Source organism: Taeniopygia guttata, chromosome 5, assembly GCF_048771995.1.
Source record: "Taeniopygia guttata chromosome 5, bTaeGut7.mat, whole genome shotgun sequence".
NCBI classification, from domain to species: Eukaryota; Metazoa; Chordata; class Aves; order Passeriformes; family Estrildidae; genus Taeniopygia; species Taeniopygia guttata.
This window is the reverse complement of record NC_133030.1, coordinates 28,717,990-28,745,248: the sequence shown is the minus strand read 5'-3', so window position 1 is coordinate 28,745,248 and position 27,259 is coordinate 28,717,990. Positions and strand designations below refer to the sequence as shown.

Genomic DNA, 27,259 nt, shown 5'->3' with positions numbered 1-27,259 from the left:
CCCTGTTCTGGCTGGAACCAGGACTTGGAGCAAAGGTACAGCTTTGATATATTGTTAGAAAAAATGTATTTAAATACATTTTTGTTAATTGAGTCCAAATAGATTTTTTCCACCTCAGTACCCGTCTTGGTTGTTCCGGTTTCAACAAAAACAGCAGTATCTGCAGTTCATCCAATTATGCATTATGCAGTGTGACTGATACCTGTCATTAGGGATTCCTTCTTTCTCTGCCCTCTGAGCAGGGACACATTTTGGTTTATGCATCTGTCTCTCTTAGTACCCTTACCAATGGACGTGGATGAATGCTGCTGAGGTGATTGGTATGATAAAAGCACAATAAGGCCTGGGGTATGTCTTGGTCACTGTGGAGATTTTGAACACCTGGAGTAATGCCAGGGAAAGCCTTGCCCACAGGCAAGATTCTTGGAGCTTGAGGTCCTCCATCAGTGATTCTCTCTGGAGCTTTGGACAACATTTTTGCTGAACAGAGGACACTGTAGATAAGGACCAAGAACCCAGATGTGATTTGCTATTATGTGGGAGGCGAATGCAAGGTAGAGAGGCTACATTTGACATGGCTTTAATAGTTGCACTGCTGAGAAGATACATGAGAATGTCCCCATGGGACTATGGCTCCTCTCTTGGGCACTTTCTATGGTTGTACTCTCAGCAGGAGACAATAAAGTAGTGCTGCAGTAAATAGCCAGTGAAGGTTAAAAGTAAGATTCACTCCCAAATTTTGATGCTATTGTTTGCAGCGTATTCTGCAGTTACATTGACAATAGTTCTGAATATTTTCCTGACAAAGGTGCTCATATTTTCTTACTTATTTAGGATCAATCTTGACCAAGAATGCCTTGTAAGGGGCATTTCTGAGTCAAAATAATGATTCTTAAGGAAACAAAAATTTTAGCTAAACTTTTTAAGCAATTTTGTTTCTATTCCCTTCTTGGGTGAACAACATTCTTGTGATCACTTTCTGAAGAAAGAAAATTTGTGAGTGTTGATTTGGTCATTCAGCTCTTTCTGGTATTGATTTTGTTCCCACTCTTGTTTTCTTTGAAATCAAAAGCATTTGTGTGTACTGCTTGCAGCCTGTTTCCAAATCTGTTTCTATGATGTTTTCTTCTCATAGTGGTTTCTTTAGATGTACTAACTACCCTCTGTATCTGCATCAACAGTGTTGATGTCTGACCAAGACTTAGTTTTGGCTAGTTTATTTTTAAAAGGGAATGAAAGAACCTTCTTAGGAATCTTAGCTAGCTGAGATTGCACCACATTATCACCCCAAGATGGTCTAAGGTGGAACAAAGAAAATCTGACTGATTGATCTATTTCCCAAAAATATACAAATATACAATATACAATATTTTGAGTCTTACTGGCTGATTATCTGAGGATGGGATTAGTGAAATTGTCATTAGGATTATCAGTGAAAGAGTGGCAATGCTTTTAAAAAAGGGTAAGCCTATGGAAATGCATGATTTGTAGTTAAGCTGTGCATAGGCTTCTCTGCATTACATAGTGTTGCTTTTTGTGTTGTTTTGTTTTGATGATTGTATTGTGATAGTACCTGGAGACTCTATGTATGGATTTAGGCCTTGTTCCTCAGACACTGTACCAGTGGCAAGTCTTCCAAGTTACTTACAGTCTTATTTCATTTGTGTCAAAGAAGGAGGTTTGGAGTTGTTTTGGAGACAGCACCCAGCTATGTGGTAATTGATCCCTTGGGTTGGTGTACAATTTAAAGCAGTCCTATCACTTCTTTCCCTGATAGTCAACACCGGCAGGGAAGTGGCTGAGCTGTTTTCCATGCACTATAACTGATGTGACATGATTATCCTGTTTTCTGCCTTCCAGCATAAACATGGAAATTACGTGGCAGCATTTCCATATGACACCTTATAGGTTCACCTGGGCTGGCCTCATCTCTTGAAGCAGGATGAAATTTAGCTTGTCTATCACTGTTTTGTACATGTCTAAGTACTAGAACAGTCTAAAGTGAGTTACCTAAAAAATTTATAAAGTCTCTCTTGCCAGTGCTAATCCTCTAGGAGCTGGAACAGCCTTCTAATTTTTGCCTCTGTTCACACAGAGAAACAGATCATTATCCTCTTTGTATCAATCATTTGGACATTAAAGAACTGATTATTTAACAAAAGTTTTGTTATTGTTTGATTAGCAAACTCAAGTCTTTCAGCTCTTTCTCTAAGTCAAGCCTCTTCAATTTGGGTATGTTTAATAGCTGGTAAGAGTTAAACAATTTTATTGTGGAGGGAGGAAAATAGTGAAAGAGAATGCAACATGGAAGACACTGAGTGAGCATCCACATGTTCCTCTCCAGGGCTAAAAGTGTATGCAAAAGGATCTCAGTGCTAAATCTCATCACCTGCCCTTATGTTTAACATTGTGTATTTGGGATATGGTCCAAAATGTAATTAAATTTGTGTTGTTTATGTAAGTTGTCAGATGCATCCTGCAACATTTTAGTTTGGGGTTTAATTTGTTATTCTTGGTGCAGTGTCCTGCCTTTAATTGCTTGTTTTCAGAGTCAAATACCTTTGTTTCTATCTGCATTCATGTCTTAGGCTATGCTGAGACTGACACCTCAGTGGTTGCCAACTTAGTTGGTGTTAAATGGGGATCATCAGAATGTAGGACTCTGTTTTTGCACTTATTAAGGGTGAGCAGCCTTGCTAAAGACTGGACTAACCTCTCAGGTTGGTATAGGTCTGTTGTATTCAGAGATGATGAAGAACCGAACCTTCCACAGCTCTATCTAGATACAAGAGTGTAAGTCACAAGTTTAACACTCCTTTGATACTCTAAAAATAATGAATGCCTTTCTTCTAAACCAGGAGTCATAGCTCATGTGTACAACAAAGAGATATCCTAGACCATAAATGAACAAATTCTCTAAAACTCACATACAGCATTAGTGCATAACTTGCAGTTGCTGAAGAAACAGCCTTCTCCTCTGGTACCACTAACTATGCAAAGCTCTTTTTCAAAGATCTTTTTCAAATGTTAAAAATCAATGAAAGGGTTTTTGAAAATAGTGTGTGGGAGACAGCTAAACAAGTAGTTTTATTGCCAGTAAGTTGTTATCAACAGATATATTGCCTATATTCTGCACTTTAAAATTGCAAATGCAGATGTCTTTTATTGTATGTAATATTGGGATATTTTTAAACATTACTGTAATGTTAAAGTAATCTCTTACATGGTATGGGCAGTAAGGGGAAAACAAGTGCATGCTGAAAAACTGGAAGATGTTTCATGTTCAGACAGTATCAGAGGACTTGAAAGACAAATCATACATACCCTGATTGCACAAATTGTTTTAAGCAACACCTATTCATTGCAGCATGGCTTACTCCACAAGCTTAAAGAAAATGTAGAAGGAGAACCAAGACAGTGGTAGAGAAAGAATAATATAATTACTGATCAGTCTCTCTTCCTGGGTCACATCCAAGCAGATTACAAAAGCGGAAAGGATAGTTATCACTGTGTTATTGGTGGGGAAATGCAGATGGAGAAGCAAGATAAGTTTAAATTAAACCAATTGCCCTCAGTGATTTAGCAGTTTGTGACAGAGCTGGGACTGGAACCAATCCAATGACCGATGTCATGAGACCTTTTCCAGCAGGTTACTCGTACCTCTCATCATGTATCCTACAGTACCAAACTGCCTGTTATTATACTCAAATCTGAGCTATACTGTAAATACGAAACAAGTTTTTAGAGCTGGAGACACTGGAGACAGCTGTAGTTGCCCAGCAGACAAAAGAAATGTCAATTCCCTAGAAAGGACAGCAGATTTGCTCAAAATGGGGGTGCTGGAAAGGGTGGATGACTGCATAGGGAAACTGAGTACCAGCATTCTTCACTACATTATCAGGGTCTCAGTTTGCTACCACAGCTTCATGAGGCATCAACTCATTTATACTTTTAGGAGCAAATGCCCTGCATTGCTCCCTGCAAAAAATCAGTTATCTCCTTAGCAGTATCAGATTTCCTAACCACCACCAAATACTCTACATATATCAGACTGAAACACAAAGTTGCACAGATACACAAGGACCCAACTCGCCTCTCACCTGAGAACTCTGGCAACCCACAGGAGATGATTCACCCACACCATACGGCAGAGCCCAGCACACAGAGCAGCCTGGTCTAATGGGAGGTGCCCTGCCCACAGCAGGGGGCTGGAACTAGATGGTCTGTAAGGTCCCTTCCAACCCAGGGCATTCTGTGATTCTGTGATAGCTGTGCCCACCCAGACAGGTCTGGAGACAAAACAAACCCAAACCAACTGCTGTGTACTAAGATTTAATGTCGTATTTGTAGCTAACTGTGCAACCTTCTGTGACATTACCACCTTTCTCAGAAATTAGAATTTTCTTCTCTACCAGGGCTCAAATCACAGTAAGAGAAAAGTGCACTGCTACTTTTGCATATTATTTTTCATGGTGAAGGTATGTGGTCACATACTGAGTGAGACAGTCAGCTCATTACATGGAGTGGATTACAGATATGTGAGGACAGCAGACCAGGGGAAGGTGGTTGAAAAAGTATTTGATTATTGAAAAAAGTATCTCTTAGAATGTGTAGGCATTTTTCTTCTCCATCACAGAAATCTCTTGATTTGCAACCAACAGGGCATGCACCAATAACTGGTTTATTAAGTCAAACTAGCTCTTCCCATACAGCTCTACTCTTTTCTTACCAGTTGTCTTTATTGCAGTGGTTTCTTTGAATCTCCATTCATGACCTGAGCTCCCACTTGCAGGAGGTAACAAAAAGTAGTGAATAGTTTTGAATAAAGAACTGCCAGAAAAGTTGTCGAAACATCTCCTTTTTGCAATTTGCTGTATACATTCAGTGCTATAAGGCTATGATTTAAGATGTTTGTACAACATATATTTTCAAATACAGTTAGCCAAACCGATTGCTACATAAGCCTGTCCTTGCCCACTGCTTCCCCGGAGACTGTCCGGACCAAAACTATTAAGAACTGCAAAGATCCAGTGTGGAATGAAACATTTTGCTTCAGAATCCAGAGCCAAGTAAAGGTAAGATGGTGTGAAGGACTACAAGGATACCGGTACGGGGTTTTGGAATAGAATGTAGCAGCAAAATTAAATTAATTTGAATTTATTTTTCTGATATGTAAAAATTAACCAAGATATTTCATAACCATTTCTATAGTGTTCTATCACTTTCACTTTTTCTTTTCCTTTTTTAATCGCTGCTTTTCATGAATAAATGTGAAAATTTCAGAGTAAATTGAATCGTGTAAAAGATATATATGAATTAGTTAGTGAAAGCATCACAGGGTTGTACTTTTTTACTATTCCTTTGTAATGACTAGAAATAAAAAGTCACAAAGCAACAGTTGAAGTTTGCAAAAGAGAACTTGATGAACTTTTACCATGATAATATATGTTAAAGCTTAAGAAGATTTGCAAGTCCAGCTATCTTCTCCTTCCAAAAGACAGCATGAACATCAGGATCTAGGAGTTCACAAAGATCAGTGGTAGGCTAAGTAAACCAAGCTTACTTCACACCAGGGAAAATCTATCTCTGCTTTACAGCATGCACTGTTCATTTCCTAGCACTGGTGCCATATCAGGACTCTCTAAAGAGGGAAATCAGCCAGCCAGTCCCCTGGCTCTCTCAATAATTGATAAACTCCTCTAAAAGAGCATTTGGAATAGGTCAGTGTGTTCCTGCACCACAGGGTCTCCAGTCAACAATCCCTCTTGCCTTTGAATGCAGAAGTTGCCCATGATACGTGTTCTCAGGCTTTCTTACACACTCAGGTGGTACTGGCCCAGTTTGGCAGCTTTCAGATGTCTGCCCATCTGTAGCCTACAGCCAGTGCTTTCCCTTCAAACCTAAAAAAAATCCAACTTCTTTCAAAATGCCAGTGAGGTACAATTTCATGAAAGCCCTGCAGGTTATCAGAGAGGTGAAAGGCAAGGGACAAACATTGCAGCTTGGGAACAAACACCCACTGATCTGCACACAAGCACCTGCTCTTCCTGAAAGGTTTTTCAAAACTACAATACCACAGAACAGCTAAAAAATACCTTGGCCATGGAAGCTGCTTGAACTAGTTCTTCAGGAGTAGTGTTTGGGAAGACCTCATGTTTACTTTCTGCAAATTCGCAGCAGGAGACAAGACATGTGACATTAGCTAGGGTAATTTTCAGCGTGTGGCAACAGGAGCATGGTGGTGGTGGCTGTGGCTTGAGTGTAGGCTGCAAAAATGTACCCAGGGGATCTGGGACAACCACAGCTCAGCAGTTAAGGCTCTTGCAGGTTTCTCTGTACATGCTGCAATTCCTGTGCTCATTACCCGCTGAGCAAGACCAGAATTTGCTGGTCTGGTTATTTTCTTCTTTCCTGTCTTGTGTTTTGCTGAGGTATTTATCTTCCCAAATTATGGTGGCCAGAGCTCAGCAAAACCATATAATATACTGTCACTGTGGAAGAAAAGTGACTGGGCATGTTTGTGCTGGTTTTTCCCAGGAACAGCAGTGTTTATGGATGGGCATCTGTTTTGATATCTGTTTTGATGAATGTCTGACAAACAGTTCCCTAGAAAGGGCTTCCCAGGCTTCTGCTGTAGGCACAATTCCCACAGCTCCAAGAGGCTGACCCTTCCCAGAGCTAATGGCACACAGCCCTGCCAAGGGCTGTCTCTGCTCATTACCTGGTTCCTAGTGATGCTGCTCTAATATTCTCTGTCAGGTGAGCTAGGAACAGTGAACTGCTCAGACACCCCTGGCTGCTTCCCATACAGCATCCCAGGGGCACAGCCAGAGACCTCCCTTGGCTAGCCAGCACCCTGTGCATGCCTCTCCTGGCCAGCTGGGAGTAGCTGGGACTGCAAATCAGTTGGTCACTCAGAAAATAAGTCAGTAATTTAAGCCAGATAAGTATATTTTATTGCATTATCACAGCTAGGAATACTCATCTGCTCCTCAGTGCAAGCCTGCCTTCTATTAACTGCAGACTATTGCTTTTAAGCATATCACCTTCATCACCTTCCATAAACTTTTACAGGCTATTTATGGCTGGCCTGTAAACCTAGGTGCTGTGGCTGCTTGTCTCTGCCTTGTGACAGTATGTTTCTATTAGCAAGTGTCAGGGACAGGGCTGACCACAGTGCAATACTTTTAAATAGGTGGCCTTGAAGGTCAACAGCTTTTCTGTGTTTTGACAGTGAATTGCAAACTCAGGGTTATTTGCCATCTCTCACTTGGTGGTTTCTTGCAGGATAATAGATGTCAAAAGTGAATGCTTGTGTTCTGGAGTGGCTTCCTTTCAGTGTATTTGTGTAATCAATCACTTATCACATTTAGGTATGGGCCTTTCTGAGATACATTATGAACTTCTAAGACAACAAAGTTCACATGGTCACTCTCTTTTATCCACATTGTTTGTGTATCAGACTATAAGCCTGTGTGTCTTTAATAAACATCAAGCCTCTTAGCAAGTTGCAGTTAAATCTGATGCATAAGTAAGAATCTGAGATAAGCACTCCCTGTAATTTGCATGAAAATGAGCCGCTGAATATATTGAGGGAGGCCTGAATTATTGCCACACTGAGAAAATAGCAGTTAAGGTTCACTTGCTCAGCACTCTGGCAACCCACATCTAGCTACCAATCAGGCACAGGAGAGTTGTTACCCTCTCCTGTCCATCCAAACAGGCAGGTGACAGAGGAGGGAGAGGAGGAGATTTATACAGTGGTGTTTGTGCAATTTAACAAAAGCATATCACTTTCTGTAGATTCCATGGTAATTATCTGCATGTGATCTGTTTAATAATTTACAGGATAAAATGATGCAACCATGAAATAATTATATGGTACATCCTTAATGTATTTTAATTGCTGCTTATATCCAAGGTTTTTTATTCTACCAATAGCAACAAAGTTCCGACAACTAGTTGGTTTCTTACAATTCAGAAAAAAGTGGTGACCTCATACCAAATTGGAGGCCAAACATGGTTTTCAATATTCAGTAATTCTACTAGCTTTTGTAATTTAAATTACTCTGCAGGAAAACTAAACAACAAACCTGACTTTGCATTAGGTTCAGAATATCCTTTTTCATCTCTGTGTGGATGCAAAGGTTGTGCATGCTCTCTCACTTCTCCCCATGCTTTCTCTGTTTTCCTTAACATGCTGAGCACATAATTTTGTGTCTCGGTAAGGTCTCAACATAGGATCCTAATTCTGTACTTCTGTTCACAGAATATTCTTGAGATGAAAGTCTATGATGAAAATGCAGTCACTAAAGATGACCTCCTCTTCACTGTTCTCTTTGATGTTGCTAAAATCCAGCTTGGAGAAACTGTTAATTTGACATTTCAACTAAATCCAAAGGTGAGTGATAAAACACCCTTTGTCCCAGGAAGAAAATAAATTTTTTGATATTACCTCCTAAGTAAATGTTTTTAAAGCAATTGTAGGTAGGAGAGCATGTTTCCTCTTGGTATGCACTTCATATTCCCTGTGAAAAACCTTCCAAACCTTAATCAGCAAAGCAGACAAGGACATGATCCTGCAGGCTTTTGCTAGCTCATCAAACCACCTAGTAGGTGTTTTTTTTCTGACAGCAGCATTCCCCTTTTTCACTCTTTCTTGACTCTGTTGCTCAAATAGGTTTTGTTGGAAAACAAAACTTTATCACCATTGCACAAAGTTGCTTTGTTAGTATTTCTTTTCCTGGCAAAAGCACATGTGAGTTTGGGGATAATCTGACACAGATACTGCAGTACTCCCTTAAAAACAGATTCCTTACCCTATAATTATTTTGAATATACCCCAAAATAATCCAAAGATCCATACTAAGATACTAAACCCAGCTGATGGTCAGTTGCTCAAACTATTTCATTGTTTCAGTTTACTTGAACACTTACATGATGATTTCAACATGAGATGTGGGTATTCAAGTTAGATACTTCTATAGATTTGCTATTTCACTGACTTTCCTTATAGGGTACATATGGGTATTCAGATCCACAGTGATTTCAGCAGGCAGTCTGCCTTAACTTGTCTGGGCACTCATCAGTGTGTTGTCCGTGTTGTAGGTCCTTTTGATCAGAATAATTGAGAATGTCCTCTTCTATACAGCAGTATCCCTCTTCAGATAACATTAAACAATAATAAGCCAAGCCTTTGGACAGTTTTAAGCCAACAGTTACTGCTGCAGGACTGCTTGCCCTTCTACTCTGCCTCACCACCAAACAGAAAAGGGCAGTTTGGCCTGAGGACTGATGGTTAACAAAGGAAGGAGAACATTTTCAAAATCACTCTAGCTCAAATGCTTTCACTGCTTGCACTATAACCTGGAGCAGGAAGGAAATTTGATTTGATTGAAGAGCTCTTTCAGGAGCCAGAATAATAATTGACAGCCATAGCTAATGAGAAAGAAAATTAATTCAGATGCTTATAATAAATTATTTTTTTACAGACGCAGGAGATGCTAGAGGTTGAGTTTACATTGGAGAGCATGTGAGTAACATCCATGGGGAACCACAGAAGAGCCCCTTTACAAGCAGTCAAACATATGCTAGCATTTAGTATAATATAGTATAAAATACCCAGCATGAAAGTAATGGCTGGTGTTGATGAAGTTAGTTGCATATTGGCTAAAACTCTGTATTCCTTATCCACCAAGAGTCATTCTAGTTATTAGTTTACCCTATTACTTGCTGAATGAGGGAGGATAATAAGAATTACAGTCATCGTACTTATTAAAATTATTGTTTACCATTATGATTTAAAAAAAAAAAAAAAAGGAAAAACACATTTCAGATGTGTCCCTAAATTAAAAATCAGAGACATGTTTGAGACCATGCTGAGCAAGACAAACTTCAAGAAAGGTATTATTCCTTAATGTTCATTTAAGGATGTATTTAGGTGATACTTCTTCTGATTGCAGTTTTTTTCTCTTTCAGTCCAGTCCCTCCTGAAAAGCTTGTGACTAATGGTGTATTAGTGGTAATTTAAAACTATTGTTCTTCTGTCTTTGTTTTCATCATAGCGATAGGAATGGTGAATCTGGCAGGTGCCCCAACACCTCACTGCAGCAAGGCACAAGGGGAGGGGAATGGGGGTTAAACACAGTAGCCATCCTGTTATGCTGCTCCCTGCAGGAGGATGTGTTAAAAAAGAATGTGCACAGTCATTTGGGATACCCAGAGAGACCTGTTCACCACCACAGGCTCATATCAAGCCTATTGACAAAGCCTGGAGTGGTCTTTCACTGACTTACTGCTGCTCCGTCATTTCTTTGGGAAACTTCTTTTGTGGCCCTTATGGCCATCCTGTTCTCCCCACTTCCACAGGATGATATGGAAGTTGCTTTCTCAGCTGCCTGTAACTCATTACTTAGAGGAGGTAGCACTTGACTGTCCAGCTTCACCAAAGCAGGGCAGCAAGGACATCCCTGTGATTTGCCCAGCCCATCAGTTTATCCTCAGGAGGTCTCAGCATACTCCCCCTGCTATTTCCCTTCTCTTCCCAGTCCTGTCCAAAACCACCACAGCAAGTTGAAGCCTGTCACATTTTCAGAGTGACAAAGCCCGTCACATTTTCTCCTATCAGCCCCACACACACAGGGTGGACTGTTTTCCAGACCCCAGGGACTCAGGTGACCAAAGACAGATAGCAATAAAGTGACTCAGATATGACATGTCTTATATACTTTAACCTCTCATTTTTCATCCCTGCTACAGTCTCGTGAAATTTCCTGCTTGGAAGTCCTAGTGGACAACAGATGGACAAAAAAAGAACCTTCAGGTTAGACTTCAAACTAGAAGCAAAACCCCCTTATTTTATGGTTAACTGACTTTTCTTGGTTGCCTGCTTGCTTTGGGGTTTTTTGTTTGTTTGTTTTTTGTTTGTTGTTTTTTAAAAATATTTTTGTTTTAGTTTGTTTCAGGTTTGCTTGTTTGGATTTTTGTCTCTGTGTTATTTGTTTTGTTTTGTCATTTTCCTGCTTTGCTCTTACAATTAGAGCACAGGAACTGGATGGTTAGGAGTGTATATGCAGGTTCACAGATCCAATAGTTATAGTCTGTGCTAACTAACTATAAAAACTGGACTTTGAAATTAAAGGAATGAATCTTATAAATGCTGTAAAGTTGAAGAAAAGACATGTTTCTATCTCAACTTAGATTTTATCCAATTTGCTTGTATGTTAAAGTTTTAAAAATATCTACTGCAGCTTTATAAGCTTTTGTGGTTTGTTTTTAATTTGCTTCTTTGCTTTTCTTCTCCTCATATTTCTTGTACTGTTCCCTTGCTGTATAAATAGAGTTTGGAAGCTTGTAAGCATTGTTGAAGGATTTATATATAAGCTTCTGAAAGACCATTTAATGTTCCATTTCTGGGATCATAGTCATTAACTCCCTGTATATTTTTAATGTTTGAATTACTTTTTTTTTTAGAAAAAGACTTCTTGTTTTCACTGAAGGGATCATATGAGAAGAGCCAGACCCTGTCACTGGGCTCTTTCTGGCAACCTCCAAAGCCCCTGAACTTCCATTACATCAAGTACAGCCTGTCAGAGCTGTGTATGGCTCTAGCAGAGAAGAAACCTCATTTCTGCTCGGTATGTGACCATTAGGTTGAGTAAGCACAGTAAACTCATGGTTTTTTACACTTGACTGAGGCAAATGGAAGGAGTTTGTGTTTTTAATAAAAGCTGTCTTTCGTGAACTTCAGCTCTGAAACAGCATTGTAAACCCTAAGACATACAACTATTAGATACCAACTTGAAAACTGCTGGACAGGGACCCCATTTGAAAAAAGTAAATTGGAGACAGTGCTTTTGTATGCTGTATACATCAAATATTTCTCTACATTATAATTTATTTTTCAGTGTACTTCAGGTGAAGACAAAAAAGACTGTCATGCATCCCTCACTATTCCTCTGGATTCACTTCCATTCAGTGAGAAAGTGGCAGTAGCAAAGGTGATTGATATCAGCTTCTTACAATAAATGTTAAGCTACAGACCAAAGATCAGTGGGCATGAGTTAATTAGATCAGTGTGAAGTAGGGGTTTAGATATGTAACTCTTAGTGCCCTTAGCTTCCTAACAATTCCTAACATAATGGATCTGTACATTTTCATATGAACCTAACAGAACAAAAAAAATTACAGCCAAACACATGACAAAGAGATTTCTGTGACCACCTCAGGGACTAATGCAGATCAGAGCAAATGCAAATGATGAGGCAGGATGGAGCACATTGGCAGAGCTGATTTTTATTGTATATTGCTCTCCTTACCTTTCTTATAAAACAATATAAGGAAAATAAAGTGGACTTTGAGAAGTTCTAATATTTAGATGGATTTTCTGATTATTATGGCTTTGTGGCTCAATGTGGCTTTTAGAAAAAGAGAAGTGCTTAAGAGCTGATGGTAAAGAAAGAACACAGAATGATCTCCAGTGTTTATATTGTGCTGTTTTTTTTTTTTTTTTTCCTAGGATGAGACAGTCAATTTACATGTGAAGTCAAATGACTGGTAAGAAATTCTGTCTTTGGGTTTTGTGGTTGTGAAAAAAACATGCTTTTTTGCCTTCTTACTTATTTCTGTAAGGGAGAAAGTATTGAGTCAATGATTATATTTACCTATTCACCTATGTTCATTGCCTATGTCCAGAAGATGGCTAAGTGTGCCAGGTGAATTTTCCTGTTATGCTGCTATATGGAAGTTCAGTTTAGATGGGAAGAACAATGATTTCTGGTTGCAACATCTGTAGAGCTATACATTTAGAAAAAGATGTGTTTACTTTCATTTCCTTCCTTGTGAAAAATATAGCGTATTTGTATTTATAAAGTCTGGCAGTCCTGAGGCAAGAAACCCTAAATACTCCATTATTTTTAGTATCCTTATATAGATTGCAATATTTATGTCCAACGCTTCCTGAAAATCAGTGTAGTAATAAAGAATATTTCTTTCTGTAAGATTTTGCTACTTTGCAGTTCATCAGCCTTTTCTCTACCTTATCTATGCCATCTGTGATGTGCTTTTGTGGGGCCACAGCAGCAGCTTTTCTAAGCCTCATAAAAACATTGCAACTTGTAAGCATCCAGATATTAATTTTGAGTGATTTTGCACACCCTGTTTAACCCTGGACTTTGTTTGAGGTCCAGAAACTTAGATGTTCGCTTGGAGTTTGATCTATGTACAGGGGAGAAAAATTTCCTACAGAAAAGGAAGAAGTTTGTGGCTTCTGCTCTGAAAAAAGCACTACAATTAGAACAAGACCTACAAGATCATGAGGTATGGGGAGTATCACAGGGACTGTAACAGGAATATGTTATGCTCCTAGCCTTTCGCATATTGTTCCTTAACTAGCACTGATACATGCACTACACCATGTAAAGCACTGAGGAATGATTTTCTACATTTTCTATTTTAGTTGAAGAGCCAGGATAGCATCAAATCCTCTTGATACACATTTTCCCAGAACACATAATGCCATAAATCAGTTTTTTTCTCTCTATTTTTTTTTCGTTTGTGCATTATTGACCTAGGTGGTATGACTGTTTTGTCTGATCATTCAGTCACCAAGACCTCATATTTTATCAGATTTTTGGAGGGAGAAAATCTAACAGTTAAAGTGATGCATAATATTGGCTGGTGAGAAGGTGTCTTATTTTAGACTCTCTCATCTGATGCTCATCATCTCAGCTGTAGTTCCTCAAATAGAACAGACATTTCACATTTTTCCTCTAATCTGCTTGTCTGAGTAATGTTTGTATTTGTTAATGTCCTCACTAATGTTTGTATTTGTTAATGTCCTCACTAGCATGGAGATGGTTAATGCTTTAGGGAAGGAGCATGGTTTGTGATCAGGAACTTGAGAAATGAAGAACCAGCTTGAGAGCTGGTTAATTTGTTTTCAGTTGTGTTTTCTCCTTTTTCCAAGACAGGCGGATCAAAGACATATTAGCTAATATATGACAGCATGGTTTTAGACATTATAAATTATGCCCCCACTCACAAATTGATCATATTACTACATTGTTTCTCAATGGCACAGTAGTTTCAATCAAAAAACCCCAGCAGTTTCTTAAGTAGAAGAATTTTTAGGAGAAGTATTTCCAACTATTATTTTCAGATTTTCCAGCAAGTGAATATTTCCTTATAGTAAGGTAAATGCAAATCAGAATACTTTGCTTTTACCTGAAATGTTCGATTTGAATCAGGAAACTGTTGAGTATTTCTTTGATGCAATTGCCTGGATATGTGTGTGGAAAATGTCAATGGGCTCCTCTTCTTTAAGTGGGTTTCTTAGAGAAATTTGTCTTCATGTAACAGAATTTAGATTTCCATACAATTAGGCTTCATCACTGCAATTATATACTCTAGGTACTTTGTAGGAAATGTAATTAGCTGTTATGCGTGACTTACAGAGAGGATGAGCTCTGCTTGTTATCAAAACAGACCTCTTAAGAAAAGATGTTTTGCTAAGGAAAATGCAGTCTAATATTGAAATGCCTTGAAACTATGGGTTTTGATAAGCCAGCATGTAACAATTTACAGTCAAAATTGATTGATTTTGATCAAAATTCTCAAAATCAGTTAGTTTTGTTTTGGTTGGTTTTTTTGTGGATTTTTTTTGTTTGTTTGTTTGTTTTGGTTTTTTTTTCTGTGCAAAATACGCAATTTTAATTTTTTTTTTTTCCCTGCTTGGGGAAATGTTGGAGTGTTGGAATTTTTTGTGGTACTGACATGCTACATTTCACTCAGCTGTGATCACTTGTGCTGATAAACAAAGTGTTGCTTACCACTGCTGTGTTGATGATTAAACAGGTACCAGTTGTAGCAGTGATGACAACAGGAGGTGGCACCCGGGCATTGACATCTCTGTTAGGCAACCTGTTGGGTCTTCAGAAACTGGGTCTCTTGGATGCTATTTCATACATCACTGGGTCATCTGGTTCAACGTGGTAAGGAGATCCTGAACAAAGACATCACTCATCACCTCTCTAGTCCACTGTGAGATATTTATTCTCTTCATTTTTGTAAAGAAAGGCATGAGTTTCATTCTTGAGATTTTTTTATTGCTGCCTTAGGAGCACATTGTCCAAGCCAGTGAATGGCCTAGGTGCTGCTTTCTTTCAACACTAGATCTTTTCTACTGAGTCACTGGGGCACAAATCACAGCCTCGTGCATAAACCTTAGTAGCAAGGAGGGGCTTTTTTCAAGTCCTCAAGTTTCACTAGTGAATTGGGAACTCCTCTAAATCAAAAAAATCTTTTCAATAATAGACTAATCTCAAAAGATGCTTTTAAAGTAACTCAGGTAATTCATTTGATGTGGACCTTAAATCTAAGTCTAAAAAGTGAAAGTTTCTCTGCATATGACAATGCACACTCCCTTTCTTTTCCCCAGGACTTTGTCACATTTGTATCAGAGTGCTGACTGGTCACACAAGGATCTATCAACACCGATTGGTGAAGTCCGCAGACATATGACCAAGTGCAAGCTAAGCTGTTTTTCCCTGGAGAGCTTGAAATACTATGCAAAGGAGCTGAAACTGCGGAAGCAAGAGGGATACCAGCTCTCTAGTGTTGATTTTTGGGGGCTTCTGCTGGAAAAAGCATTAGACGATGGGGTAGTGTTTTTCCTATGTTTTCTCTAACAGCTACTGAATACTATTGTATGGAAAATGAAGCTCCAGGGATAGATGCTTGAGAGCATGCCAGCGTTATCCTGCAGATGATTTCTGCTGATTAACAAAGGGGTTTTAGAATTGTTAAAATTGGAAAGGCCTCTGTGTCCAACCATTAACCTAATATTATCATGTTCACCACTAATCCATGTCCCCAGGTGCCACATCTACATGAGTTTCAAAACTTTCACAGATGGTGATTCCACCACTTCCTTGGGGAACCTATTCCAATGCTGACTAGCTTTTCAGAGAAGAATTTTCCCTAATATTCAATTTAAACCTCTTCTGCCACAACTTAAGTTCATTTCCTCTTGTCTTTTCACTTGTTACCTGGAAGAAGAGACCAATCCCCACTTATCTACTACTTCCTTTCAGGAAGTTGTAGAGTGACAAAGTCTCCCCTGAGCCTCCTTTTCTCCAGGTTACACAATGCCAGCTCCTTCAGCTGCTCCTTGTAAGACTTTTTCTCTAGACCCTTTCCCAGCTCCATTGCCTTTGCTCCATGTTGTTCTCTGGACATGCTCCAGCGCTTCAGTGTCTTTCTTATACTGAGGGGCCCAAAACTGGACAGAGCACGTGAGGTGTGGCCTCACCAGTGCTGAGTACAGGGGGACAATCACTGCCCTGGTCTTGCTACTACTGCTGACACAGGCCAGGATTCCATTGGCCTTCTTGGCCACCTGGACACACACACACACACACACTGTTCATGTTCAGCTCCTGTCAGCCAGCACCCCCAGGTCCTTTTCTGCTGGGCAGCTTTCCACACCCCCATTTCCCAGCCTGTAGTGCTGCATGGGGTTGTTATGACCCAAGTGCAGGACCTGGCACTTGGCCTTGTTGCACCTCATATGATTGGCTTTGGCCCGTTGATCCAGCCTGTCCAGATCCCCCTGCAGAACCTTGCTGCCCTCCAGAAGATCAAAAACTCCCACCCCGCTTAGTGTTGTCTGCAAACTTGCTGAGAGCTTTGTCCCCACGTACCTTTTAATGCATAATTAGGAGCCCAAGGGGCTTCTGTAGAAAAAAAACCCTATGTCTCCTTCTACAAGCATGACTATCTGAGTACCTAACTAAAGAGTCTTGCTCTTGGTTTATTTTCCTCTGTTCATCCCTGTGAGAACGAATTTCCATGTGAAGTGGATGTATTTACTAAATAAAAGACAATTTTTTTTAAAAAAAAGCAGCCTACAACTGTACCAATAATGAAATAAGCCTATGTGGATATGTAAATGTTTAGATCATTCCTTGGTTAAAAAAATGTTTGGACACAAAATGAATCAAGAGAATAGCAAAATTAAGAGGGAAACAGCTATGTATTTTGCTGTACTCTTGGAAGCCCATAAACTATACCAAGAAGGTCCCTTGATTTTGCTCTTTCATCAATTCACAGAAAAATAACCACAAACTCTCAGATGAGCAAGAGGCATTGAGTCAGGGTCAAAATCCCCTACCTATCTACATGATCCTCAACATCAAAGAAGATTACAGCCTTTCAGAGTTCAAAGGTGATGGCAAAAATGAGTTTATTTGGTGTTTGAACTATCTGCATTATCAGTACTTCAACCTCTTCTACAGCTGACCCATAGCATTTATAAAGAGTTTCTTTTCTTCCTTAACTTCCTTTTCCATTTCCAGACTTTATGCCTAGGCTATGGGAGGAACTTATCTTCTGCAGGGCAGGAGAAATCTTGGAGAGGTATTTAAGAACAAGCCTTAGCTCCACATGTGGGGTAACTCAGGCTGACCCCTCTTAGTATAAACTTCCCTTATGTTCTCTCTGGAGAGGGTCATTGGAAAGTTCTGAATGAACAGCACCATGCAACATTGCTGACTGAGTGACTGACACCAGCTGAATGATAACTCTTTACCCTGGGGAAGGCCAGTCTGTAGTTACCCTGCAAATAGGGTTCATTCAACAGCTGTCTATTTGCCTTTTCATTTCCCTTCCAGCAGGGAAGTAGGGAAAAGATTAAGATTTAAAAATTTGTTTTATGTTTCTGCAGAATGGGTGGAGTTCACCCCTTATGAGGTTGGGTTCCTAAAATACGGTACCTTCATTCGTGCTGAGGATTTTGGCAGTGAGTTCTTCATGGGTCGCCTGATGAAGAAGCTTCCTGAGTCCCGAATCTGCTTCATGAAAGGTGATGTGGTCTATTGCAAAAAATTGAATTGCATAAATATGTACTTTATTTTTAATATAATGCAAACTCTGCATATTATAACCAGTGTCCTGCATCATGCAGGACTGAAATCAATTGTACACCATGTTGTTCTCACCTCTGACTGAATTCCTTAGGCAATGGAGATGGGCTAAAAGTACTGAGAGGAAATTTCAAACTGCGCTATTCACTGTTGCTCTTGTTTATAATAGTGATGCTCATGCCTGAAGTTTCAGGGCTGGTTGAAGAGGCTAGGTTCATTTTGAACCAACCAGCAGCAGAGTGCCACATGAAAAACATTTGTATTTTCAAACTGAAATCTTAAAAGTCAAATTTGTCAATGAATGGCATGATCTTAGATGCCAAAGCAATGTTGTTACTGAGTTTATTATAAAATACAGCAATTTAGAGTAGTTTTGTGAACTGCTACTGATACTTTTACAAGTTTAATAGTATTCTAAATACTCTGTAATTTTGATACCATTATAAATAATTGAAACTCATCATTCTTAATTCAGTAAACTGGGTAGCACCCAGTAATATATGAAAAATAGTTTTGCAGGTTTTATGCAATTCTTGTTTTAATTTTGCTTAATACTGAAACTCTCTACTATGCCCCTTTGTACATTGGTTCTCTGGTGTAAAGCTGTCTGCAGACAAGTCCATCTGCTCTTAAATAGATACTTTATGTGTAAATAAGCACAAGACACAACAGGACACCAAGGATACAGGTAAAAAATTGTTAACTTGTAAAGTGGAAAATCCATACAACCAGCAACACCACATGGTATTCCTTATTTGGTATTCAGAGAAGCTGTATTATGCAGTAGGAGTCCAGAATCATATTATTCCAAACATGAGACAATAGTTGGGCATAAGAAAGAAAAGATGGTGCTCAGTCACACAAGCACTAAATCTTACAGCTTTATTAGCTATGCTAAGAGCTTTCAGTGATGTCATGAGTTAAGAAAAGAGTTGTTTGAGGGAAAAGACTCAGAAGAAAACACAGGATCCAAGAGTATGAAAAGGGCAGGAGAAATTAATGCATAGTAAATCTCATTGGTAGCTCTGAAATCCAGGAGTTCAGAGGCAGCCTCTAGTACTAGAAATCCTGAATCCAGGAGCTTAAGATGATGGGGAGTATGTTGGAGAAATCCCTTCGTTCTTCCTTTTTTCTTTTACTCTTCCATTAAGCACTCTGTGCTGACTGTTAGAGGTAGGAGGTAGGTCACAGAGCTAGGTGGGACTACAGAGCCTTCTTCTGAGCATGTTATGACTCCACTGCAGTTCCTCAATAGCAGTGGGGTAGTGTGTTCATACCCGAGGGGGCCAGGTAGCAAGCACACCCAAAACATCCAGCCTGGGCTGAGCTCTGTTCTCAGCCTTAGCGCCTGAGCCTGGTGGTCCCACAGCTGCCTGTGTACATTTATAAAGGGTAAGGTAGAGAGTTAAAGCAATGTTGCCATCTAGTGATACCACATGCAATGCCCTCTTGGGTAACTATTAAAATGTGCTATTAGTTACAGCGTGATAATTTTTAAAAAGCAAGGTGTCATTTGCAGGGAGAGGAAAGGCCTTTTCTAAGAGCTGGAAAGACTGGATGAGCTTACAGGGATACAAGACCCTCATGTTTCCAGAAGAAAGGCTGAGGTGCATAAGAGCTTGTTCACTCTCTTCAACTCTGTTGGCCTAGGAAAAGATACCATCCCTCCTCACAGTTCTTACTTCAGCCAATACAGGTACAAAGAAAATTCAGTGCAAGAGGTTAGGGCAACTTTGCCATGTAATTATAAACATGTTCTAAGGAGACAACTGTGTTTGAAAGTCATTAAAATGCAGGAACAGTGTGTAACTCCAAGGGTAAGGGAACCAGAAGAGTTACAGAGTGAGAAGACACCAAGACAGGAGAAACCAGAGGAGTTGTCTTCTTGTAGCAGGGTTGGACAGAAGCTTCTCAAGCTGCTGGGAGATGAGGCTATCTCAACAGAAACTGACCAGTAATTATGTGCAAATGAACTCTGCTTGACAGTTAAGTGTAGCTCCAGAGAGGCCCAATCTGATTTCTTGATTATGCATTTCTAATATTTCCCAAGTGAGTCTATTCTTACAAGGACTTCCTTTACAACAGAAGGCTATTGGATTTCTGTCCCAGTCCAGAAACAAGCCATGTTTAAAGTAAATTGTATTTTTGTTAATAATTTATGGGATGAATAATTATTTTATTGTGCAACTCAAGTTATTGCATCCTGTACAATGTATGGCTTTTGCAAAGCTTTCACTGGTAGAGATTTTCAAGGCAAAGCACAGCCCTGCCTTCTCTGCTAGAGTTTCTCTTGGGGCCTGTGACAGAGCTGTAGAGGAAGAGATACTTTTTAAAATCCAAGAGATTTTTGGAGATTTCTGCACTGTGAAAACACTTTCAGATGTTCTTTTATGTGGGATGGCAAAAGTGGGAGAAGCACTATGGGAATGAGAATAACAAATAGAAGGAGAAGGGTCTCCCTCAAAAGACTTTGTGCAGAGAAATTTTAGGGGGACAGCAAAGATATATTTTATTTAGAGGACTTTTCTGCAGACTATCCCAGACTGTACTCTAACCATTTGATTCTTAATTATCCAGAAGTAGCTTCCAAACATTTAACTGAGTATCCACTTGTATATGACATATTTTGTAGAGCAGACGCATATTTTATAGGAAATGGCATGGTTTTGCTCACTTACGACAGTTGTTTATAGGATGGAAAATGTTGGTTTGTATGTGGCAAGGAGTTAGAGTGGCTGAAGGCCTCACACAATGTTTTAAACTATTTAGGCTTCTCCTTGATGACAGAATGCTAATTGTTGAAAAGAACTCAATATAGTTTTTGGTGATAATTTGGAAACCTCGAGGCTTTCCAATACTCCTTGCAAAGCTGAGAGAATGTTTCTGAAGAAGTTTCCATGTTCTCTACCATTGCACAGGCCTATGGAGCAATGTCTTTTCATACAACCTCTTGGATGCCTGGCATTCGTCGAATCCTACACAGAGACGCTCACTGAGGTGTACCCAACACAGCACTGTTGATATTGGTTAGTTATGTTTCTGTTTCTGTTTTATCTGGTCCCTCATAAATCCAGAGGCTTCATGTTGTCAGCTGTATCTAACTAGGTTTCATCTCTGAATTTATTCATAGCAATATTGTTTCCATTAATCTCCCTTATACTGAATTTATGCAAATGTAAAACTACTGAAGGTTTAAAGATTGTCTTTGCCAGGGGCCCTTTGGTGAACCTCCATGTTGTAACAAACACCTCTGCTGTGTTCTCTGTCTGCCTCAGCAGCTGGTGCTTTTCACATGTTGTTGAAGACTTCAATTGCATGCAAGTCTGTTTCAACGTTCTTGGATCTTGATATAAACCTGTGTTTTTCTCAGAGGCCTTGGTTGTCCTTCCTGTGTTTAAAGGCAGTTAGTGAGTTTAGTTTATGGGTTTCTATCACTTTCTCCATGGAAGTGTTGCAAAGACCTAAGCTCAATAAATCAATAAATGCGTGTGATAGAAAGTGATTGGCTCTCTTCCCAATCTCATGAGGTACTGTTTAGCACAACCCTATTTTTCTTGTGGATGTCTCAGTCTCCGGATAGCTTTTTTTTTTTTTTTTTTTTTTTTTTTTTTTTTTTTTTTCCTGCAAAGCTGATTTTTTATTAATTTTGAAAGGAGCAGGTGCGGATTCTGAACCTACCCTAACCTTCACACAGGGAATCAATCTGTGAGTTCTGTTAAAGAATGGATCACTTTTTCCAGTTTTAGCAAGTTTGTTGCCATTCTTTTTCTCATGGAATAGGCTTTACTGAAGACTGATTTTCTTCTTATTCCTATTTTGACATTGATTTATTTGTATGTTGCAATATCTTATTAGGATCTTCTTTTCCCTAGCTAATATGAGATGACTTCAATTATTTTAAGTATTGAAAAGAACTGTATCAAAGCAACAATTTATTCATCTCCTCTATCTTTCAGGAGAAGAGCCTTCTCCATCAGACAGGAGACATGAGTTGGAGACTTACTTGGTCACCCCTGAATGTGGCATCATGGGCATCATTCGGCGGATCCTGACAGAGCGGGTGATGGTTTCAAAGTTCTACAACTTCCTGAAGGGATTCCAGCTGCACAATGAATACCTTCAGAACAAAAACTTCTGTATATGGAAAGGTAAACATCCTTAGGTATAATTGTTTACCTTCTTAGATAGATGGTGTTTTCATCAGTGAAGAGAAGGCAGATGATGACCATTTGGAAATAGATATTCTAGATAACTCTTTAAGTTTCATACAGTCAAATCAGCTTCGGGAATTTTCTTGACTCCAGGGAAAGAAAATTACTGCTCGTCTGGGGTGGAAGAATAGCAACATGAGAAGTGAAAGAACTCTCTTTTTACCTTGAACACGTCTTTCTTTCACGTGGGAAGGCTGAACATCTGTAGTGTTTCAGGGTTGTTTGGAAAAAGTAAAGTTAATAGATAGCCAAGAGGCATTTTTCCCAATTTTTCCTTATTAGTCAAACAACAGATGTACTGTTTCTTCAGTGAATCACTCATCATAACAAATATTTCCTTTTAGATACTGTACTAGAGCATTTCCCCAACCAGCTGACAGAAACAGCAGAGTTCATGTGCCTGGCAGACACGGCGGGATACATTGACATTAGCTACCCACCACTCATGAGGCCAGAGAGGAAAGTGGATGTTGTCCTGCACTTAAACTATTCTTCTGGATCACAGACCTTGGTGTGGAAAATGCTCTCTTTTCTTTGATAAACAACTGCTGCCTTCTATCCCTCCTTAACTCCTAAAGATTCAGAATAATTTATGTAGAATAAACTAATTCTGGGAGAAAAGGATCCTTGGTCTACAGCTCCCTGTGCAGATGCTTAGGTCTTCACAGTGATGCTGGTAAATCCCTGAAAACAGGAGTAATATCAGATTTCTGCATATTTTATTTGAGTTTACCCTCTAGTAGCTAAATGCTATTTCCTAGCCCTGTGATCTCCATTTCACTATCTAGATTTCACTCATATGGAGTGTTTATCTGGTACTAGTTACCACCACTGATGGACTCATGGTTGTGTAGTGATGTTCATATAAAGTTACCCACATGCAGTATAATTAGAAATATTTTGTCCAGTTGTCTTCGGAACAGTAACTGGATTTTTTTGTTGTTGTTTGAAATTGTGGAAAATAATTGTCCTTTAACAACATATGCTCTTTCAAATATCATCTAATAACCTGGTCTATAATTCTTGTTACTAAATATGGATAAGATAGAAATTCTTGAGGACTAAAATTTTCATACATGTCAGCCAGACTTGGGAAGCAAAATGCTACTTTCAAAAATTGCTAACATACCTGCAAGATTAACATTTTAGTTAAGATCATATTTGCTCCCAGATCCCTGTTTGCTTAATTTTTAGAACCATCCTAAGGCATCTACGACAGAGGCTTTTAATACTTTATGCCGAGTAAAAAAAATTTGTAATTTTGCATTTTAAAACTGTACTATTTCCGATTCTACTTGCCCATTCTACTTGTTTCAGGAAATTCTCCAGAAGAGGCATCTTTCTGTATCCTAAGCTGCTAGGCCACCCTTCCCACAGTCACAGACATTTTTCCTATCTTGTAGAGATAAAGGCTAATGAGGAGAAGGAGAAGGCAGAACACCAATCAGGAGTGCAAATTGGAGGCTGAGTGTTGAATTGTTCTGTTAGTAGTACTTAATATCTCATTTAAGAGACAAAGACGGAAGAAATATTAACAATGAACCCTGCTCCTAAATCTTTGTGAAGGTCTTTCGATGGATGCGTTAGGAAAAGTGGTAGATTGTGGCAGAATTTCTGACATTTTCCTCTTTTCTGTCTGAATTCAGCCTTTGGAAGAAGCATCCAAATACTTTCAAAAGCAGGGAATCCCATTTCCCAAAATCCAAATGAGTGAAGAAGAGAAGAAAAATCTAAAGGAGTGCTACATTTTTGAAGATACAGAGACCCCAGAGGCACCGACTGTAGTGTTTTTCCCGCTGGTGAATGACTCCTTCAGAAAATACAAGGAGCCTGGTAAGCCATGGGATTGCTCTCCCACCACCTGGCAGCCCTTTGGAATGGGAGAAATGGTGTAGCATGGTCTCCTCCCTCCCCTGCTGTGCCTCCTATGGGAGAGAAACACAAATTCCAAGGGGTGAAGAGTAATGTTGTGCCCTGCTAGAACCATCTCTCTACCCCACTGATGATGTTTCTTTATTTGTCAGGTGTGGAGCGCAGCCCTGCTGAGATGGCTCAGGGCAACGTGGATGTTTCCACCATTTTTTCCCCCTACTGCTTAAACAGCTTTACCTACACAGGGGAGGAGTTTGACAAGCTGATAGAACTGACCAGCTACAACATTCAGAACAACCAACATCTGATCCTTCAGGCTTTGAATTCAGCCATAGAGCAGAAACGACAGCACAAAAAATAAGCACTCGCCTGAGTTTCAGGAAGATATCTGCATGATTTTTTTTTTTTTAATTCTTCTCTGGAGAGGAATCAAGAACTGTCTTCAAATGAGCATAGTAGACTTTGGAAAGTAAAGACTTGTCTCAGGCTGTGGTTCCTCTCTACCACATGGTGATCTTAGATCAACCAATCAAACAAAATAATGATTAGACTTGCACTTTATTTATGTTGGATTTCACTGCTGCTGAACGTTTTTTTTTTTCCTGCATATACGTGTATATGCAGTAAATTGAAGGTCAGAAAATATTGGATTTATTGAAAAGTTTTTGAAATGCATGAATCTGGGACAGCAGTGAAAATTCCTTCAAAATTTGTTATACTGATGGAAATTGTATGTGAAGTGAACACAAATGAGCTATGGATATTTAATTTATTCCAAATCTAGTGCAACAGAAAAATACACGATAAATGTGGACAATTTCAAAGAACATGAAAACTATATTTTCCTATAATGTCAGGAACGAATTTTTGCTAGAAATAACATGCCAAGCTAAACATAAAAGATAATCTGGGACTTCACATAAAAAATACACATTTTCTATACTTTTGAATTTAAAAATTTTATTACACCAGCAGTATTCAGCTTTTGAAAATCTCTTGGAAACTACTCTTTCAAACCATTTTGTAAGTCAGGATCACCTCTTCCAGTGCAGTTATAGCTATCTAACCCACGGTTCTACTTTCCACTGAACTTTCATGGTATTTAGATGATCCAGCTCAGCATCCACATCCTGCTAATTTCAGCAGTTTTCATAGTGTTTCTTGTTATTATAAGATGGGATGCTCTGAGAATTAAAACATCACAAACTGAGAGGCTTTGTGGTCAGAAGGCAAGCTAAGTGTTTTACACTGATATCCATGCGTCATTAATGGGAAATCACATAACTTTGTGAGTCCCTGCTTGTCTAAAAGTAAGTTAGGATATATGTGACTACTATAAATAGTACAAAGTAATTTGTTGAAACTGCTTATTTTTGAGATGAAGACCAAAACAATTATTTGCTTTAGGAAGAATTTTAATATGACAAATACATTGTAAACCTGTTTCGTTACAACAAAGATACTAATCTAAAATAAAAAGATATAATGCTTCAGTCAGTATCAGTTGCCCTTAATTACTTAAAATTTAAATAAAATGCAGCAGCTTGTCTGTGCACTGAAGTAATTGGCAAACACAGAACTATGAATAATGTATCATAGCAAAACCAGAAAATTATTTTTAATTCAAAATGAAATATGAACTTCTAAAAGGCTGAAAAATTCTCCTTCTTCTCATTATCATGATCTATCTCTCTTCCTTCAATCATTCCTTTATGCCTTGTCTTTCTCTTATCTTTTGCTGTCTTAAGTCTCCCATGCTCACCTCTGATGACCTCAGCCCCCTTAGGGGTGCTGTGTCCTTACCCCAGCTGCTTTTCCAGGCCCTCACACCTTCATCCAATTTGCAGCCTGGCTTCAAACCTCTGGTGTGCTGAAATGGCTGTTTACTTGTTGGTGCTCATCAAGGGCTCCCCTCTTTGTGATCTCTGTTGCTGAATCATCTGGTCCCTCTCGGCATTGCCTCTCCTCTGTCCCAGCTCTACTTCCCTCCCAGGCTTCCCTGGTTATCATTATGACAACCCCATTTGGTGTGACACATGTGTTTGCTACTTCTCCCAGCTGCCCATCTTACAGCTGAGGTTTCAGGCACCTTCAAGAGCTGCAAATGGAGTTCCTACCCCTGCCATCCAAGTCTTTGATGGCACCAAATTTCAAGAACCCTGCTTCTCTCTTCCCATTCCTGCCTTTAACTATATCCCTTTGCTTCCCTTGATGTTCTCTTGTTTGCTGGTTTAACAGTAGGAAGCCCCATTTACTCTCAGTGTGTCACTGAGGTGCTCTCTGCTGCACCTGCCAGGGTAGGTTTGTTCCACCTCCCAGCAAAACACTGCAGAAGATGCTTGTCATCTGTCCTTGCAGGCCAGCAGGGAGGTTTTGTGTGACTTTGTCTGCTGGCATTGTTTTGTTCTGGTTCAGCAATTAATGGGGTAGGTTTCCTATGCTCTGACTCTGGGCTGTACTGAAGCATTACAGGAATGTAGGTAACAGCTGTAGATGTGGGCATTTAAAAGCACTTTTTGGTTTTGCAGGTTGGGAGTGTTCCTTTTTACAGGAAAGAGGAATGACTTCACGGAATTATCCCTTTGAGGAAGAAAACTAACTAGAGGGGAGAGAAGTGCTGCAAAAATCTAGGCCCATGCTGTATCATAGTAAATACCAGCAGGAGTTAACTTGATTTTTCCTAAATGTTTTAATAGGTAGAGCTCTTGGTATATGTGGGTATAGGAGCTACAAACACTAACACGCTGACCTCCTTAGTTGTAATTAATATGTTTTGAATCTTTTCTGTGTCTGCCTTTTAATTCTTACCTATTCATTATCTATAGTAAGTGAAGGGATTAGCATGCAATTGCAGCTGTGCCCCAGCCCTTCTGATTATCACAAGGGTGCATGAAGAACTGGGCAGCTCAGTGAGGTGACTCAGACCACAGGAACCTAAGGAAAGCAGCAATGGGATTCTTTAACTCCTCACAAGGCAAGTGAGAACTTGGGCAGTCCTACTTGGAGAGTGCCACTAAAGAAATAGGAGCTAATGGGATGGTTTGCAGCAGGTTTTTGTGCTGTTCTGTAGTGCAAGGAGTGATCAAACAAGAGGTTATTGCAAACATTCTGAGTGAACAAGTAATTCGTGAGACTACAGGTTGCGCCACGTGAGTGATGGCAAATGTGTTTGCCACAGCAGATATAGGAGAATGTGGGTGGCAGAACAGGACTCCCATCTTAGAAACCCTGTCCTAAAACCTGCTCTCATGTAAA

The 27,259-nt window shown here is 39.4% G+C and overlaps 1 protein-coding gene across 1 annotated transcript in view; it reads left to right on the top strand.

The window, feature by feature from the left end:
- Positions 1–26,042, top strand: part of LOC100227764 (cytosolic phospholipase A2 epsilon) — a 34,237-nt gene extending 8,195 nt beyond the window's left edge. The window contains exons 3-20 of the mRNA XM_012573885.5: positions 4,939–5,075; positions 8,270–8,401; positions 9,492–9,532; positions 9,979–10,021; positions 10,759–10,822; positions 11,473–11,636; positions 11,907–11,999; positions 12,518–12,555; positions 13,182–13,317; positions 14,854–14,990; positions 15,437–15,659; positions 17,110–17,224; positions 17,723–17,860; positions 20,840–20,947; positions 21,878–22,069; positions 22,477–22,643; positions 23,779–23,965; positions 24,157–26,042. Of these exons, the coding sequence (XP_012429339.5) occupies positions 4,939–5,075; positions 8,270–8,401; positions 9,492–9,532; positions 9,979–10,021; positions 10,759–10,822; positions 11,473–11,636; positions 11,907–11,999; positions 12,518–12,555; positions 13,182–13,317; positions 14,854–14,990; positions 15,437–15,659; positions 17,110–17,224; positions 17,723–17,860; positions 20,840–20,947; positions 21,878–22,069; positions 22,477–22,643; positions 23,779–23,965; positions 24,157–24,365 (2,324 nt within the window). The 3' untranslated portion in view covers positions 24,366–26,042. The remainder of the gene's footprint in view (positions 1–4,938; positions 5,076–8,269; positions 8,402–9,491; positions 9,533–9,978; positions 10,022–10,758; positions 10,823–11,472; positions 11,637–11,906; positions 12,000–12,517; positions 12,556–13,181; positions 13,318–14,853; positions 14,991–15,436; positions 15,660–17,109; positions 17,225–17,722; positions 17,861–20,839; positions 20,948–21,877; positions 22,070–22,476; positions 22,644–23,778; positions 23,966–24,156) is intronic.
- The last annotated feature ends 1,217 nt before the right edge of the window (positions 26,043–27,259 follow it).